Source organism: Belonocnema kinseyi, chromosome 1 (genome assembly GCF_010883055.1).
Source record: "Belonocnema kinseyi isolate 2016_QV_RU_SX_M_011 chromosome 1, B_treatae_v1, whole genome shotgun sequence".
NCBI classification, from domain to species: domain Eukaryota; kingdom Metazoa; phylum Arthropoda; class Insecta; order Hymenoptera; family Cynipidae; genus Belonocnema; species Belonocnema kinseyi.
Window position 1 is genome coordinate 168266876 of NC_046657.1, and position 20053 is coordinate 168286928.

General features: G+C 29.4%; 1 protein-coding gene across 1 annotated transcript in view; it reads right to left on the minus strand.

The window, feature by feature from the left end:
- LOC117167045 (putative transcription factor SOX-15) overlaps positions 1–20053 on the minus strand; it is a 98177-nt gene that overhangs the window by 43089 nt on the left and 35035 nt on the right. The window contains exons 3-4 of the mRNA XM_033351623.1: positions 14229–14412; positions 11021–11291 (exon numbers count right to left, since the gene is read on the minus strand). Coding sequence (XP_033207514.1) covers positions 11021–11291; positions 14229–14412 — 455 coding nt within the window. The remainder of the gene's footprint in view (positions 1–11020; positions 11292–14228; positions 14413–20053) is intronic.

Here is a 20053-nt window from a genome sequence, read left to right on the forward strand (position 1 = left end):
TGAGATCATTTACTCCCCTAGCATTCCAAACACCCAGTGTCCATTCGTCGCCTGAAACATGACCTTTAGATTTTCCGTGTGCATGCCTTTTGTCATTAAAATATTTAACAGAAAAAAGGGAACATTTGTATTATTAGTAATTTTTTTAAATTTTGGCATTAACATCTCCAATCGATAAATACTTGACAGAATCTCATAATTAACGTCGAATTTTTTTGAAAAATTGAATAATTTAGTATAAATTCTTGATTTAGTTTGGATTTTTCGAAATTTGAAAATATTTGAATACACTTGAGTACTATATTTTAGAGTAATAAAGCGAGAAAGTATAATTTTTGCAGAAAATACAATTTCTTTAAAAAGTTGACTTATCATCGTTTAGCTTTCCCTGCTTCATTTCTGTTGAATTTATAGAATAATTTTAATTTCACTCTAAGTTCAATTTTATCAATTTGAGTAAAGTTTGTGGCTTAAGTTCATCATTCATATTAGTGAAATTCGCTTTCAAAGATTTCCAAATTCCATATACTTTTCATCAATAATTCTCATCAATTTAACTTTATAAAACTCATTTTATTGATGTTATTGTGTTGATCAGAGAATTCTTCAAATATTTTCTTATGTTAATTTTTCCGATTACTGATTTCTCGATAGTGTAATTGGTCAACGCGCTAACTCATGGAAGACGGAGCTCCAGGTTCAAGCCCGGGCCGCGATAGATTTTATCAAATTTTATCAAAATTATCAGTTCGAAAAAAAAACATCGAAAAAATTATTGTCTTAAACTCAGTTAAATTGAGTTGAATTCACTTTGTATTTGCCTAAATTCCGTTGAGTTTACTTGAATTAATCAGAATTAATTAAGTTCGATTAAATTCACAATAATTCTATAGAATTCTGTTTAATTCCTCTGAATTTTAAAATAAACCCTTAACAAAAAGACATTACATTTTTTTAATTATCTTCAACGTAACACGTTATTTTTAAATCGAAACGTGCTGAACACTATCGGAAACCATGGACGAGATATGCTTCAAAATGGAAGAAGTTTGATAAACTGAGAAGAAAATCATGGAGCTCGTCGATCTTTCCTTATCGACTGTTGAGTGTAGGCTCTGTCCGCACCTCGTTATCGTTATCGTTATCGTCGCTACTGGTCGAGGTACCTTGAATTATCGACAATTGGCGTCCGTAACGATTATTGGCCACGAGTCGAGGAAATTATAAAATCTGGGATTAGCTTTCTGCTTATACGACTACTTCAAGAGACGCGTCAAAGCAAAAGCGATTGCAATTAAACATGGCAATAATTCATTTATTCAAACTTCAACAGCTTCAATTATTTCCGATTGACAATTGAATGTAAAATATATCGACAAAAAAAATGATTACTTTGTTCCGATCATTTAAGCTAAAATTATAATTTCACCCCCCAAAGAATACCGCGTCAATTTTTATTAAAAATTTTCCATGAAATCTGTGGGAGTAATTATGTCGGTAGAGACGTACCTCAGTCCCGTTAAGCTTACCGTAGTTGTAATTTGGCAATTACTGGTAACCAAGACTGAATTATAATCATTATGCCGCGTAAATTATGAATCCGAAGTAGATCTGAGTCTAGGCACATACTTTAATACCAATAAAATCGTATATAAAAATTTCATAATTTGAGACTTAATTAATACTTTTCTGAGAACTTTCTTTTCCCACGTGGAAACGTGATCCTAATCACGTTTTCCGTCTCATACATCACGATTCCGACAGCAAGGATGTTATTAAAAAATTAGCATTGTGTACAGTTTACTTAATTTCGCTGAAAATTAAAGTTCCTCGAAACTAATTCAGCACAAATTACTAATTAGTGTTTACTGTGTACGATTAATGGTGGATTAAATACATTCCTGTCAGAATAACAAGTTCATCGTTTAAACTTTCATCAATAAAATATTTGACAATCAAATCTTTTTTTTAATTTTGAATATAAAAAAAATGCAAGTAGTTTGATTTTAAATCGAGTCGTTCCATAGGATTTGAAACATTTAAATGGGATCCAAGGGAATCCATTGAGATTCAAAAGGATTCAGATAAAATGAATTGAATTTTTGAATTCTATTGAATTCCACAAAATTCGAAAAAGATCAAGTACACTGAATATAAATAAAGTTCATCAAACAGAATTTAGATGCATCTAGTAGAATTCGAATTAATTAAAAAGAATTAAGGTAAACTGAGTGGAATTTTATTTATCAAAATGGAATTCTATTGGATTGTATTTATGAAACCTTCTCTAAATTTCCAATCAATGACAGTGAATTCAAATAAAATCAATGGAATTCAAGAGATTTTATTTGCGTAACAGAATTCTTTGAAACTCAAAAGGAATTAAGTGAGTTGCATGAAATTGTATGGAATTCATTAAACTTCAAGGTATATCAAGTAAATGAAGCGTAATTTAAAAAAAATTATTTTTTCAATGGAAGTGACAGAAATTCGAGTGAAATGAAATGAAATGTAATTATAGAGAATTGCAGTAAATTCAAGTGAAGTTAATGCAATGTTATGAAATTAAACCTCATTCTGCTCAAAATTAATATTTCTTCCTATTTTTAAATACGAAAAATACAATAAAAATCACTTTATCTCGTTTTTTCGCTTAAATTTGAACAGAATGAATAGAAGCCAATAAGAAAATTCAACTGTTCTTGTTTAAAAGTTTTTTTTTTTTAGTTGAAAAGTCTACCATTAGATGTTCGTTTCGGAATTCTTCTCGTTTGGTCAAAAATTTTGTAAACTATTTTTTTAAATATTTATCTTTTTGACTAAAAATTAATTTTTGAACTGAAAATTGATCTTGTTTAATTGAAAATTCAAGTACATACTTGGTTGTAAATTCACGTATTTTGTTAATAATTTAACTTTTTTTATTGTAGAAAATTTTCTTGGTTAAAAATCAAATTTGTATTCGAAAATTCAACTCTCTGCTTGAATTTTAAAATCTTTCCATAAAAATTGATTTTTCTATGAAAAATAATCATTTTTAATGACAATTCATCTCTGTGATCAAAAAATGAACTATTCTGTTTCGATTTTTATTCTTGGATTGGGAAAAAACTTTCTTCCCTGAAAATGTAACAATTCAATTTTTTGTTTAAAATTGATATTTTAAATTAATCATTACTCTTTTTTCGTTGAAAATCCATGTATCTTTTTTAAATTTCGACGTTTCGGTAGAGAATTATCTTCTTGACTTAAAAATCTCCTTCTTTGAAAAAAATGCTATTGCCTGGTTCAAAATTAATATGTCTTGACTGAGGATTTAAATTTTTTTTATGAGAATTCATCTTTTTGGATTGAAAATTCGATTATTTTGTGGAAAATTTAATTATTTGGTTATAAATTAAATTTTTTATTGAAAAATCACGTTTTTTGATTGAAAAGTGCAGTACTTTGGTAGAACATTTAACTATATGGTTGAAATTAATTTTTTTATCTGAAAATGTAGCTATTCTATTTTTGGTTAATAATGTTTCCATTATAAGTTGAAAATTTAAAGATTTCGTCAAAAAGTCCATTGTTTTGTTAAAAACTCGTCTTTTAGATTAAAAACTCATCTTGTTTGTCAGAAAAGTTGCTGGAAATCTACGATTGGTAACTATTTAGTTACTCAATTTTGTTTTGAAAATGTATTATTCTTGGTTAAAGATTCAAGTGTTTAATTTAAAATTGATTTATTTTCTTGTTAAAATTCGCCTTTTTTGGTAGAAAATTATCTTCTTAGTAGAAAATGTATTGTTTTTGGTGAAAAAAGAAATTTCTTGGTTCAAAATTAATCTATTTTCGCTAAGGATTCAATTATTTTGTTAAAAAATCGTCTATTTCGTCTGGAAATTTCCACTATTTTGCAGAAAATTTATCTTTTTGGTTGAAAATTAACTTTTTAAGAATAATTCATATTTTTCATTTAAGATTTTACTACTTGGTAGAAAATTAAACTATTTGGTTAAAATTAAATGTTATATCTAAAAATGTAGCTATTCCATTTTTCGTTGAACATCTTTTCTTTATGAGATGAAAATTAAATTCTGCGGTTAAAAATTCGTGTATTTTGTTAAAAATTCTTTTTGTTTTTCAATTCAACTGGTTGAAAATTCGTTCTTTTTTTTAATTAGTGTTTTACACTAAAACTTTAAAACTTCTATTTTTAGTTTAAAATTTATCTTTTCGAATTTAAAATGCATCTTTGCTGATTAAAAATTAACTTTTTTGTTGAAAATTCATCTTCAGCAGTTTAAAAGTTAACTTTTTTCTTAAACATTCGATTTTTTAGCTTGAATATTTAGCTGTTTCGTTGAATATTAAACTATATGGTTGAAAATTAAGTTTTTTGCTGAAAATTTATATTTTAGGATGAAATATTAACTACTTTAGTATATTAGAAAATTAAACTATTCGGTTAAAATTAATTGTTTTATCAAAAAACGTAGCTATTGCATTTTTTATTGATCATCTTTCTTTTATCAAATGAAATGCAAATGATTCGGTAGAAAATTCGTGTAGTTTCTTGAAAATTTATCACTTTGGTTTAGAGTTTACTATTTTGTTAAAAATGCGTTTCTTAGTTTAATTCGATTGTTTGAAAATTCGCTGTTTTTTAAATTAGTATTCTAAAATGAAACTTTGGAAATTCGATTCTCAGTTGAAAATTTATCTTTTCAAAGTTAAAATTCATCTTTGTTGATTAAAAATTAACCTTTTTGTTAAAAATTCTTTTTGATTCCTGTTTAGAAGTCAACTTTTACCTTCAAGCCATTCTTTTGTTCGCTTGAAGACTTAAGCATTTTGTTAAAAAATTTTCACTGTCGTTGAGAATTTAACTATTTTTTTTTAAATTAGTTTTTCTAGTTAAATTCTACCAGTTAAAAATTCATTGTTTTTTATTGAACACTCAGCTACTTTGTTGAAAATTAAACTATATGGTTAAAACTGAACTTTTTTGTTGGAAATTTATATTTTTGGTTGAAATATAAACGACTTTAGTAAAAAATTAAAGTATTCGGTTAAAATTAATTTTTTTATCTAAAAATGTAGCTATTCCATTTTAGGGTGAAAACATTTCCTTTATGATTTGAGAATTAAATAATTTGGTAGAATATTCATGTATTTTTAGTTGAAAGTGTATCTTTTTGAATTGAAAATACATCTTTTCTGATTAAAAATTAATTTTTTTTTGTTAAAAATTCTTCTTTTCTAGTTTAAATTCCAGTTTAAATTCGCCTATTTTGATAGAAAATTCAAATGTTTAGTTGAAAGTTGAATTAATTTATTAAAATTCTACTATGTTGTTAAAGTTATCTTTTTTGGTTAAAACCAAACCAAATGTTTTGTTGAAAATTTGTGCTTTTGGATTGAAAATTCATCTTTTGTGGTAAAAAAGTTACCTTCCTTGTTTAAAAATTCATCTCTGTTGGCTGAAACGATCAGTTTTTTTCTCGAAAATTCAAGTTTTCTGATTGAAAATTCAACTGTCTCCTAAGAAATTGGTATTTTTGGCTCGAAAATTCCAGAAATTCTTGTTGAAAATGTAACTACAACGTTTTTGTGTCGATACCCCCTCCCCTCCGTAGATTGTTGCTCACCCAAAGCTACTTTAGCGCTAATTTCCAACAAGCCGTAACGATACAAAAAATTATGAAAATAATACTCCCAGAATAACAAATTGTACTTTTAAAATGTATATGAATATGACTATTTTAAATAATATTTTAATTTTATGGAGGTGCCTTCTTCCTCATTGGGAAAACCGCGACTTATCGATTGGACATTAGTTCGTGCGTTGCCAATGTTATTTGCATGACGGGGCCGATTATTATGCACATCGGGTAAAGCGCCCCCACCTCCCACCCCTTCCCCTCTCGCGATCATCATTTTTCTCTCATTCGCTCGGCGCTATCTCTTCCTCGCCGTTTTCTTTTTCTTTTTTTTTCTTCAACATCCTACATATTCATGCGCGTACTGTATGTCGATCCATTCGTCTGTTTGTCTGTTCATCGGCTAGTCTATCCGTCCCCATACTCTGGAGGCGTAGACGCTGAGTTACGAAAAACTGGCAATTCTTTTTGTAGATTTCAATTTTCGCATTTTCTTATAAATTCATGTTAAAAGAATTTTCATAAAATGTAATTTTTTTAAATTTCATGACAATGAAAATATTATTATATTTCATTTTAATTAATTTAGTTTAATTATTATATATTAAATGAAAATATTTTTCAAAATTCTTTGAACAATAATTGTATACAAATTTTGCTAAAAAAAAACCATACGGGACTGTAAATAAAGTGCGCGAAGGCAACTGCATCGAGCCTCTGGCTCGTGCCGCAAGATTCACACTCATCGAAAATCGCCTATTTTGCGCACTTGTATCACAAATATCTATTCTGGGATTTTGCAGCTATAATAAGAACTTCTATAAAAGAAAATTTAATGCTTTTTCCAAATTTTTCAGGGTCCCAAGTTATTGCTTGAAATATTATTTTACCCTGTTTTTTTTATTCAATGGAATCATAGATTATTTACAGAAAATAAAACTCAATTCATGATAATTTAAACGAATTAAGCGACCTTAGCAGAATATATGGGAATTTTAGTAATTTTAATGATATTCAAAAGAATAAATTAAATTCAAGACAATTTTATTAAATGCTCGGAAATTCAGGGTAAGGTTAAGAGAACGTCAGGATCAATTAAACAATGACTACAGTTTCATTTAAAATTTTGAAATTCATTTTTAAAATTTCTTTTAAAATTGGTTAAAAATAATTTAAAACTAAACGAAAATCAAAGAATTACATTGGATTGAGCAGGATTCAGTGAATTTAAAGGAATTCAAGTAAATTAAATATTGTTTATGAAATTCAAAAGAATTTATAAGAATTCAGGGTGGATTCCAAATAAATTAAAAATAACTGCAAAGAGTTTTTCAAAATATATTTAAATCTTTCATACCCTACGAAATCCCTCACTTATAGTGAATACATTCTTTGAAATCGATTGAAATATTATAAAATCCCGTGAAATTATACGAAATCTGACATTTCATGAAGTACTAGAAAATGTATTAAAATGTCTTGAGAGTTTTTTAAATCTTGGATAATCACTGAAATCCCAGAAGATCTTATAAAACCTCTTGGAAATTTAAAAAATATTTTACAACCTTATATGTCCTGTAAAATCATCCACTGTCTTCTGAAAAACCCTTAAAATTTTTGAATCTCTTAAAAATGTCTCCAAATATTTCTAAATGCCCCAAGATATTTCTGAAATATTTAAAAAAAAAACCGTAAAACCCATCAAATTATGGGACACTAATAAAAAATTTCTTGGAATCTTTTTTAATTTTCTCAAATTTTTCAAATTCTTTTAAATCTTTTTGAAAAACCTTGATATATTTTTAAATATTTGAAATTCTACGAAATTCCTTAATTCTTTTGAAGAAATTCTATGAAAGCATTTCAAATATTATAAAATATCGCTAAACCTGATATTTTCTGAAATCCTGGAAAATTTATTAAAAGTACCTTCTGATCTTTTAAAATCCCTTCAAATCATTGAAATTCTTCGAAATTGTATCACATTCCTTGGAACCTTTTTAAATGATCTAAAGCTTTTAGATTCCGTAAAATCTTTCCACATTTGCCAAAATTCGTGTAAGTTCTTTAAAATCCCATGAAGTTATTTTAAATCCCTTAAAAACATTTCAACCCTTAAAAATGTATTCCAATACATATTCAAAATTCCTTGCAATATTGTGAAATACCCCGAAATATTTAAAATTCTTTGAAACCTTTTAAAAATCTTTAAAACTTTTAAAGATCTAGAATATGTTTTGAAATTTATAAAAGTACCCTAAAATATTTTGGACTTTCTTTCAATTATTGAAATCTATTTAAAATTCTTTGCAATATTTAAATGAACCTTGGAATATTAAAATTTTAGTAAATCTTTTGAAATTCTTTGAAACTTTTTAAAGATCATGAACATGTTTAAAATTTTGGTTGAATATCCTAAAATCTTTTGAAATCTCTGTAGATTATTAAAATCTGTTTAAAATTATTTTTAATCTTATAAAATACTTTGGAATCTTTCAAATCATTTTAAATCTTTTTAAATTCTTTGAAACTTTTAAAAGGCGTTAAGAATTTCTTGCGATTTTGAAAATTACCCTAAAATTCTTTCGAATTCCTTCAAATTATTTTAATCTATTCAAACATCCTTGAAATATTTTTAAATGCCATAAAATATTACAATTTTTGAAATCTTAAAATTTAGAAGATGTTGAAAATTTCTTGTAATTTTTGAAAATATCCTCAAATCTTTTGGAATCCCTTCAAATTATTGAAATATATACGCTATACGCCAATAATTTAAAATAATTTAAAATCCCTTAAAGCTTTTTAAGGCTCTTAAAAATTCCTAGGGATTTAAAAAAATACTCTAAAAGTTTCTTAATCCTTTAAAATCCCTTCAAAATATTGAATTCTGTTAACAATTTTAGAAATTTTTCATAATACACTAAAATATTTCAAAAGAATTTCAGAAAACTGATCAAGGATTCTAAATGAAACTCTACATACACTTTTAAAGTGCTAATGAGAAATTGTACAAATACAATATGAAATATTCCATAACAGAAGTATTCAAAATTTCAAATTAACACACTAAAAAAATGGTTAGTTGGGCCAAATTTTGATTTTTTTAAATATGGTACTGCTATTTCGTTAGTTGGGACAACCATTTACTTAGCTGCTGGTACTAAATGAATAGTCAGTGCAACTAATGGAATTGTTGTTCTAACTAATAAAATAACAATATCAGCTAATAAAATAGCTGCACCATACCTTACTGACTAAATAGTTGGCTCAACTAACCATTTTTTTTTTAATTTAAAACTTTCTGAAGAATTTCAATTTTAAATTGCATAAGTGAAGTTTTATACACTTTTGTATCTGCTATATATACATTTTTGAAATTTTAAATAGAAATTTCTACTATAAAAATCTAGTATCTCTTAAAATAATCCGTACCTTACGAACACTCGATTCTCTACAAATTTTTTATTTTTACTAAAAACTTGATACGGTGTATAATTAGAAATGTTTTTAGGTTGTGGAATCTTAAAGAAGAGATTATTCTCACTTCTCTAGTGTCATCTAAAAAAAGTTGTGTCGCGAAAGCCAAAGGTGATTACGGCGGAAGTTTCTTCTTTTGCCTTACATGGCTCGCTATTCTCGCGGGAGCAATTCAATTAATAACGAGCAACACGCTAGCAATTTTCGTTCTAACTTTCTTATTCCCCATGGGGAATAATATATATTTTTTACGTTTTATATATTAAAATGTTTATAAATATAATTTCCTTCAATAATCTTAAAAAATGTTTTTTTTACTTTAATGTTTTTCGTAAAGAAATATATTTTACATGGTATAATTCATTTTTTAAATATTGTTCAACAAATATAAGTTTTCGGCTTTTGGGTCAGGTGAATTTAAACTAATTTAGTTGTTTCGAACGTTTCGGCACACACTGGTGACCCTCATCAGTGAGTTCTATTAAATCGGTGAAAACTAAATATCTTATAGGTACGCAGTTTTAAAATTCGAAGCATTATTCTTTGGCTAATATCTCATTTGTAAAATTAGAAAAATTACTTAATGTTAAATTGAAAGTTTTTTATATTTTAATAATAACTATTGATAAATCTTTCAGTAATCCAGATTTTTACATATGTTCACGAATTCTATAACTACTATGTTTGAATTTACAAGCAAAATCAAATCAATATTATGCATCTATAATCTTTCTTTGGAAAATTTATTTTTTTACTATATTATGATAGTTGAAATGATTCTACTTTTAAATGGAAAGATTTTCAGATACATGGAACTTTTTTAAAGCGAAATTTGTATACGAGAAAAAATTATTTGAATTAATAATTCTTTAAATGAAATGTTTCTTGACTTTTGTTCAAATTTACAAGAATTAAATTTCATAGACATAATTCCTTAGGATAACCGGGAAATTCATTACTTACATTATTTCTCTGCTACAATTAATTGGCTTGAAAGTTATTTTTCGCACAAACAGATTGTTTGAAAAATAAAAAAATTAAAATTAAATTAAATTTTAAAAATAGAAAAATCAAAATGTAATTACATATACGTGAGTAAAAAAATTATTGGTATTGTTTTCTCATCAATTGTACTTCCTTAAAATAAATTAATGTTTAAAGAATACTGCAAGATTTATCAATAGTTATTAATTAAATGAAATAAAATTTAAATTATATATTTAAAATATGAAACGAGCTTTTGTAATTCTCATTCTTACCTCTAATTTTAAACATTATCAGTAAGCATTGAAAGCAATTAATAAAACTTTCTGAAAACAAATCTTTTGCAAGGAACATAATAAAGTTAAAATAAAAAACTTGTCCATTTGAAAAAGGCATTTAAAAATGATTAACATCAGAATTTTGGCAAATCATTAAGGAAAATTATATTGATAAAAATCTGTATAAATAAGAAATAATAATAAAAAAAATCCAGACAGCAAGAGTCGAACACGCAACCTTCCGGCCATGAAGCAGAAACGTTACTGCCTGAGCAACCAGCCAATGAGAATTGTATTTCACAAAACTCTGTGCCGAGTACTTCAAAGTCCAATTTTCTCGAAAACAACGAAAAAGCGCATATTACTTCTTCGGTAAATTAATAGACAGGTTTTTCAAAAAAACATTATCAACAGAAGCTAAAATTTATAATTGGTGGTCTCCCCTTATTATACATGGGGCTTCTAAATAAAAATAAAAATAGAATCTTACAGACAAAAATTTCTCTTATAATCTAAAAGTCGCGAGCAGGTATAGAAAATTGAAGTAAAATTTTATCAGGACTAAACCTCGGACTAAACTGTATTTATGTTAAATGGGTAAGTATCGTGGTTAACTGGTTAAGAACTCACCGAGCATTTTGCTGAGATCGGCATTGTGAAGATCGGGATTCTCATCGGCCAATTTCTTGCGCTCGACCTTTGCCCAGACCATGAAAGCGTTCATCGGTCGCCGTATGCGCTGCTCTTTCAAACTCCTCTGGGCGGAACTGCCAGGATGGCACATTTTGACGCCACTCGGGATAGCCGAAATACCTTGCTGGTAGTCCAAGGACGTCCCGGACGTTAACCAGGACATATCGTCCAATCGCTGCTGTCCTGGACCACTCAGCATCCCCGGAATCTGGTACAGAGAAAACCAAAATCTTATTTAAAAATACTGTCAAACGGGGTAATTTCGAACATGTTGGGTAAATTCGGACACTCCTAAATTGATATTTTAAATTGCTTAAGGTGGTTTTAACCAGAATCTGGAATCAGTTTAAGGCATGCCTGGTTCCAGATTCTGTTTAAAACCACCTAAAGTAATTTAAAGGATCAATTCAGGAATGTCCGAATTTATCCAACATGCCCGAAATTACGCATTTTGACGGTACGCAATTTTGCTTTAATGTTCATCCATAAACTACACTGACTGAAAATAATTTGCCATCAAGGAATTATCGAAGTAAATTAGCTAGATAATTTCTAGATGAAAAATTTAGCTAAAACGGATAGAAATCTAGTTGACACAGCTATATTTTCTTGGAAGACGAAACCCAGCTAAGCGGTTAGCTGGGACAGGTAAAACATTTTTTTCAGTGCACATTAGCAATTTGCAGGGGAGGGGTTCGCGTCAAAAAATATAGTTAGTGAATATTGAACTCTTCTATTTTTTATTGAAAATTTAACTATTTGTTTGAAAATTCAATTTTTATTTTATTACAAATTCATGACGTTTGTTGTTAAAATTCTATAAATTACCCATTCCATCTTTGGTTGAAAATTTACCTTCCTAATTTGAAAATTCAACTGTTTGATTAAAAGCTCAACTATTTGGTTGAAAATTCAAATATTTGTATGAAAATTCAGGTATTTTGTTCTTAAAATGGTATGAATTAACTATTATATCTTTGGTTGAAAATTTAACAGCATGCTTTTAAAACTCAACTATCTGCTTGAAAATTATCTCTTTTAGTTGAAAAATCTACCATTTGATTGCAAATTCATGCATCTTGTTGTTAACATTCTATAAATTAACTAATTCATATTTTTTTAAGATTATCTTTTTGACTTAAAAACTCAATTATTTGGTTGTAAATCTATCTTTATGAGTTGAAAATTAAACGTTTTAGATTGAAAACTCATCTTTTTTGGTTGGAAAGTTGGTAGAAAACTAATTTTGGTAACTAATTAACTATTAAGTTTTATCCTTTTTGCCTAAAAATGCAACAATTTGGTGGAAAATTAATCTGTATGGTTGAGGATTAAATGTATTTTTGGTTCGATCATTCAACAATTTGGTAAAAAATTCAACTATTCTTTTAAAAATTCAACTATTTATTTAAAAATTTAACTATTTAGTAAAAAATTCAACTGTTTTGTTGAAATTTTATTGCTTTTTTTAAAATTTCATAATTTTGTTGAAAATACATCTATTTTTTAAAAAGTCATATTTTTTAATCGAGAAGTCAACTGTTTTGTTGAAAATTCGTTTTCTGAGATTTAAAATTCGTTTGTCAACTGAAAATCCATCTTTTTGGTAGAGATTTTGGTAGAAAAATTCGGTTGGTAATTATTTAACTATTCAATTTTTTGTTAAAAATGTTTGTTGTTCGTAAAAATTCTACTATTTGGTTGAAAATTCAACTATACGATTTAAAATTCATATGTTTTTTGTTGTTGTTAAAATTCGTCTTTTTGGTGGAAAATTAATCTTCTTGGCTGAGAATGCAACCTGTTTGCCTAAAATTTCAACGGTTTGGTACAAAATTAATCTATTTTGGTTAATAATTAAAAATGTATTATAGGAATTCATAAATTCATGAAAAACCATTGTTTTTTATTTCAAAATAGAATCTTTTTTGGTTGTCATATTAACTATGACATATTTCGTTGAGAATTTATTTGGTTTAGTTGGGAGTTGAATTATTTGGTTGTAAGTTAACTTTCTTGTTGAAAATTTAACTGCTTTGTAGAAAAATCGTCTTCTTGGCTGGAAAATTAAACTGTTCATTAAAAAATTCAACTATTTGGTGAAAATTTTTTACTTTTGGGTTATAAATAACATTTTCGGGTTGAAAATTTAACCGTTTTATAGAGAACTGGTATTTTTGGCTTAAAAATTCAACCATTTTTTTAAATCGTATTTTTTTAGAGGTCATTAATTTCTTGGTGAAAAACTGTTTTTTTGTTGTTACAAATTCAATTATTTTATTGGAAATTCAACTGCTTGGGTAGAACTTGACCTAATTTCTTTAAAATATTGTTAATTAATAATTATTTTTTGTTTAATTAGATATGGATTTTTCTTCTAAAAGTTTTTCGTGAAAAATTCAATTATTTTGTTGAAAACTTCAGCATTTTCTTAACACTTTAACTATTTTGTTTAAGTAATCCTTTTTGAAGGAAAATTGTACTGTTTTGTAAAGAATTTGTCTTTTTGTGTTGAAAATTAATGCATTTTGGTGAAAATACGTCTTTTGGTAGAAAATCCATCTTTCTTGGTTAAAAATTAAGCATTTTGGTAAAGATGTAAACTATTTTGTTAAAAGTTAAGTATCTTATTTAAAATTCAATCTTCATCTGTAAGGCATCTTTTTTCCTTGAAAGTTGAACTGTTTTGTTGAAAATTCATACTTTTGAATTGAAAATTCAGTTTTCTGAGTGGGGTCAAAAATAGCCAAAAAATGGTAGCGTAGTTTATCAACCGCCTCTGAAATCTTCATAATCTTGGTTAGAAGTAAAGAAACTTGAGAATTTCAGGTAGGCTTTAGATTTTTCGCTTTCAACGTGTCGAGGCTCCTTTTAAGTATTTTTTGATATTCAATCAAATTCCTACGAGTGAAAATGTAAAAAATGGTGAAATTGCAAGAAAGGAAAGTTTCGAAGGACGATAAAGAGGATAAAGGTTGAAGAAGGAGAGAAAGGAAAATAAGCTGAGGAGAGACGCCTATAGATGTTACGTGCAGAAACTGATCCTGGAATCGAATTATCCGGGACCTCTTATATCTCATGCGAATCGAGCGGGTGCATTCTTGGTCGTACTTCTTCTCTGTTGCAATTCGACTTATGCACTTACCGGTATAATCTGAGTGTCGATCGGCATCGAGCTCTCGTTGCCATCGATGTTAGAATCGATGTCAAACGCTCTCGAAGTTGACGTCGCGTAGAGAGAGGAGTGAAGTGCCAGAAGACCCGGTGAACCTCCATAACTGCTGACAGGCGGTGGCGTTACTTCTCCTCGGTCATAATTATCGAGCATCCTGAAACAAAGATTCTGAGATTAATATCAGAATCAGAGAATGACATATCGGTAAGGATCATTCGTAAAGAAAACATGTTGAATTCCCTTCCGTCCTGCGAAGTGCTTCAATCGCACGCCAAACTACACTGAAACTTGGATTTAAGGAGCCCGGGTTTACGACGTTCCGAGAATAGATGTCCTCTGCAGTTTTCGGATAAGGGGAAATAAGGGACCTAGAGAGAGGCTGTGATGAGTACTGAGTTGCGTCAGCTGTTAGCATGCGTCCACATCCAACAGAAATAGTTCAGCGGCCCTGACTGTTTACGTTTGGTTTGTCTGGCTTTATGTCAATGGCCGCTACAAGCCATGCCCGAAACGGATCTTAAATCTAAGCTCCAGTGTAACTCGAATTAACCGGAACCACCCTGAAGCAAGTTTTCAATTTCTTTCAATTCGTGTGTCAACTTCAAACTCAAGCTGATTGGATCCGAGGCTTATCCCGACAGACTCTTCAATCCTTCTTAATTTGTCTGTCCTCTTATAGTTTAATAAAAAAAGAATCCGACTGAATATGACACCGAACTGAGAAAAATTCCTCTCAATCTAACATTCAATTCACTAAAACCAAGACTCATCCTGATCGACTTTTAATTCCTAAATCAACAACTTCTATTTGAATCAATACGTAACAAATCCGAACCTTTTCAATTATTTTAAATTCATGCCTCCCAATACGAATGAATCCGAAATCAGTTTTCAGTACTTTTCAATTCGTGATTTGAATTCGCATGAATCCGTAACTAGTTTGGACTTATTTTCCAATTCTTCTCAATCCGTGCGAGAACATTGAACAACTTCAATCTACGTAAATCCGAAATTAATCCAAACCACAAGTTCCAGTCAGAGAAAAAGTTGTCTTTAAACAAAAGCATCATCCTCTCGCCTGTTTTGTTTCGAACCACTTGAAAAAGCTTTTTACACAAACGGAATTATTTGGCTGCAAGATTACTTGAAGTTTGTCGCCAAGGGAGAATATCTTCTGCAAAAAGATTCTTTTTGTGACAAATTAAAATCCTCTTGACCTTAAATTGAAGAGGAACTTCCATTCGTATCAAAAAGCATCCTTTTCACGCAAAAGAAAATTTCTCTGAGTGCCAATCAACTTTTTAATCTTTTTTAACTTGTGCGCCCAAATCGACTGAATCTAAAGCTCATTCAGACAGATTTCTCAATTTTTAATCTGTGGGTCCAGCTGCTCGTTACCCTATGCGGCGTAAATTAAGCTAAATTAAAGTAGGCCGTATTAAGAAATTTACCTTAAGTTACCATAAATTACCGTCAATTTCATAAAACTCTGGTATTTTTCGGTAATTTGTGAAACTTTCTTAAGCATCTAGGCTGACCTTGGATTGAGTCTGATAACATTCCTTGATGCGATCTCAGATCCAGTTTGAGATTATTAGTAATTCTTGAAGTGAGATAATGGACATTAGATCTAACAGTTTTTTAGGTTATGTTTCAATTTTTTGCTGACCCACAAAAAGAGTTCTCTTAGAGTCTCAGTTCTAAAGGATGGGAACTTTTATTTGAGTCGCAACATTACCAAACCTCAGTTTTTTCTGTATAGCCTCATTTCGCCAACAGACATCGCAAGATTATATGTAGGAGGGCAAAAAGCGTTTGAAACATTTTACTCAGGTTTAAATCTCAAACCCTTTTCTAGAAGGAAAAGTACCGAAGCATCAAAATAAATGGAATAACATAATCTCCTTGACAAAACAAGGTTAAGTAGGGTTGGTATCCAAAGGGTCAGATGGCTCGGGGTTGTTGGGGTGGGTAGTATTATAAAATGCAGATTTTATTGAAAATAGAGATTTAAACAATATAATATTACAACTAAAAGTAAAGAAAAACTGTCTTTTATCAGCAGTAATACTTGTGGCTAATCTTGAATTCCTTGAAATTCCTAGGAATTCCAAAACAATACTTGACCTAATTTGGTGTCACGTCGAGCTCATACTTTCGTTACTAAAGCATATGTCCATGTACTTCACTGACCTTAAACCTACTAATAACGTAGATATAAACTCGACTTGAAAGAAAAAACAATTGTTTATCACATATTCAATCCCAGTGAAGAGGTATTCTCAGCATGATGAGATGATGGTCTGTTGAAAGAAAATGAAGCAGTGTGGTGACGCCCGCGAATCAGAATAGCTTTGGCTTTATTGAATGAAAATGCCGGAACGTTTTTTGCCCCCATCAGCATCTCTCGCGAGCAGAATGAAACAATGGCCATTATATGGAACACTCGCGTCTCCACAGGTACGTACGTGTCTCCTCGTATCACGCACCCACACATGTGGCCTCCCATAGGTTTGTTTACGGCCACTCACGTGTGTCGGTTGGCACATGCCTCTGTGTTTGTGAGTCTTTACGAGTGGATGTGAATACACGGACATCCACGAGACAGCTGTTCGTACTATTATACCTACCACGGTCGCATTATGCCTTAAGGACAATCGTGGGAATTCCATTAAGTGGCCTTGAATGGTTCATTCATGTCGATCAACTCTTTTTCCCTAACGGGGTTGACAGATCAATCGGCCTCGTGGCACAGACCATTCCGGGTCTCTTCACGCTTCTCTATCTCCTTTCTTTCTCATTTTCTCAACACTCGACCTATCTTCGTCATGCTGCTTCCGACTCTCCTTCCGTAGTGGATCATGGACCAATTAGGAGTTCATGGCAGGTTATCAGTTAACGAACCCGGGAGCTTTCCCTACTAAAAAGGTCAGATTGGAACCTGTTCAAAAGTAATGCCCATTGAATGCAAAGTTCTTGCATTCAATACCATTCGCATTGGGACAAATTTTGTTTTGCATTCAATTGCATTCTGTATTATTGAACGATACACTGAGCTCCCGATTCTGGCCGGCCATGGGTCTGGGTGGCCTGGAATCGGATGCTTTTTTTTCATGTCAACACTCAGGGCCACATATGTGGCATCTGACCCTGAAAGAGTATATGCCTGATGCAAAAAACTTCTGATACCGAACTGACTCTCTGAGCGTATAGGCCATCGAGGGACGTTCAGAGGGGGATACAGAAGGAGTCAAGTGTAAAGCTGGCCCAGAATCGGGAATTGAGTTTATTCGAACTCTCGCATTAACACGCGTTGAAGGCGAAACATCTCACTTCACATTGAGACGTATTCAAGATTTAGACTTTATATGTGAACTCTTATATTCAAAAAGTATTGTGCTTCCGTCCCAAAGCTTAGTTGTTGCAAATCAGATATCCAGATATTTGAATTGAATAATCATCATTTGATTTAAATCAAGTTTTATTTGAATTACACAACATTTATTTCGATATAACAACAACTATTAATTCCCTCTTTTTCAATCGATCACTCTTGCGACTGGGCTTTTGAAATTAACATGGGGGTTTCAATCGGAACAGCTCGATTTTCAAAGAAATTGAAATATGTACTTGTTTATAACTTTTTGTAAATTAAAAATTATTCACTTCTTGAGAAATATTTAGAGAATTTTCATACAATAACTTTTAATTCTGACCCCAAAATCCCTTTGTATTGCGCCTCGAAAATTCGCTAAAAATGCAAAATAGCAATTTTATGTCAAATTCATGCCAAAGACGGTATTTTTGGAATTTTTCAACATGAATTATTTTTATTCAATAAATGACGTGGTCCAAGATATTTTCAACTTATTTTGAATTATTTAAACAATTATTATTTCTATGAACAATTTCTTTCCCTTCTAATCGTGAAAAATTATTATTTTTCGGGATAAATGATGAAGTTTATGAATGTCTAGAGTGATATTTCTTTCTTTTAACATATTTTAAAATTATTTAAACAATTTGATTCAATAGAGTATAATAAAAATAAATTTAGTAGAATTCAAAGGTGCACAAAAGTATTGATGATATTTCACAGAATTAAGAAAATCCAGCGGATTTCAATAGAATCCAGTCAAATTCAATGCAAAGCAATAGCTTCTAATTAAATATAGTAGAATTTACCGAAATTTCGTAAAATTCAATAGAATCAAAGGGGAATAAAAGAATGCAAGAAAATGTTATTTTGATGCAGTGGAATATAATGTATTTCAATAAAATTTCATGGATATAAATGAAATTAGGTAAAATCTATTTAAATAAACTGTAATTTAATGTAACTACCTGAAATTCAGAGGAATTCATAAAAATTAAAAAGAATTCAAAATGATTTCGCGTAAGTCCATACTGTTAAAAAAACCAGTTAATTTCAATATGATCCCTTAAAATTAAATAAAATTAGATGGTATCTTATGGAATTCAATAATGTTCAAGGCAATTCAATGGGATGGAATACCATAAAAGTGAGTAGAATTGAACGAAGTGCCAATAAATTGATTAGAGTTCAATTAAGTTAAATGTATTTCAATGAGAAATTTCGAAGAATCCAAAGAAAATCACAGAAATTATATAAATTCGAAAAATTTAGTCGAATTCCACAACCGTAAAAAAATCAACTAAATTTCAATAAAATAACTTTTTTCACATTACAATAGAATTTTTTTGTTTTGTTTATTCGTTGTGGTCCAAATTTGGTCATTGGATTCTTATTTTTAACAGTAATTTGCATTAATTTGATTATTGAACGTTAAATAGGAGTTTTAATTTGGATTTTAATCTAATTTAAATTTCTTACATTTTGATGAAATAACATATAATTGAATTGCAATGAATTCCATTCTCTGCGGTGAAATACAATGGAATCAAGTAGAATTAAACGGACTTAGATGCAATTCATTGAACTTAAAACGAATGCATAAGATTTAATTTAAATTCACATTATTTCAAAGGAATTCAAAAGCAATTTAATGAATCTTACATGAAATCAAAGAAATTCCGTGGGATTTCATCAAATTAAAAAATCCAGCTGACTTTAATAAAATCCCTTTTAATTACATGGAATTTAATGGAATTTCATGGATTGCAAAGAAATATATTAAAATTTAACGAAATTTCGTGAAATTTAATGCGATCCCGTGGAATTCAGTAGAATTAGAGGATTATAAATAGAATTGAAAAGAATTTAATTCGCTGCGGTGAAATACAATGGAATTTAGTAAAATTTAACGCGATTAAATTTAATTACTGAATTTAAAAGGAATTCTCAAGATTTCATTGAAATTCACAGGATTTCAAAGGAATTCAAAAGAAGTGGATCAGTGAAGCTAATTGATTATAAATAGAATCAAAAGGCATTCATTTCGCTGCAACGAAATTATAGTGGTATTACGTACAATTGAACGGATTTGAATGTAATTTACTGATTTTTAAATTAGTCCACCAGGTTTCAAAAAAGTTCACATTATTTCGTAGGAATTCAAAGGAATTTAGAGGAATTTGTGGGATATCATAAAATAAACAAACGCAGCTGATTTTAATGGAATATTGTAAAATCCAAAGGATTCTAAAGTATTTAAAATTCATAGGATTGCAAGGAAATTCAAATACATATATCTGAATTTTAGTAGTTAATTTTACTAAATTTAAGAGAGAGGGTGAAAGGAGGCCCAAAATCTATATAAATAACAACTGATAAAAATGTCGCCCTTGGTCCTATACCTATTACTATCTGAATT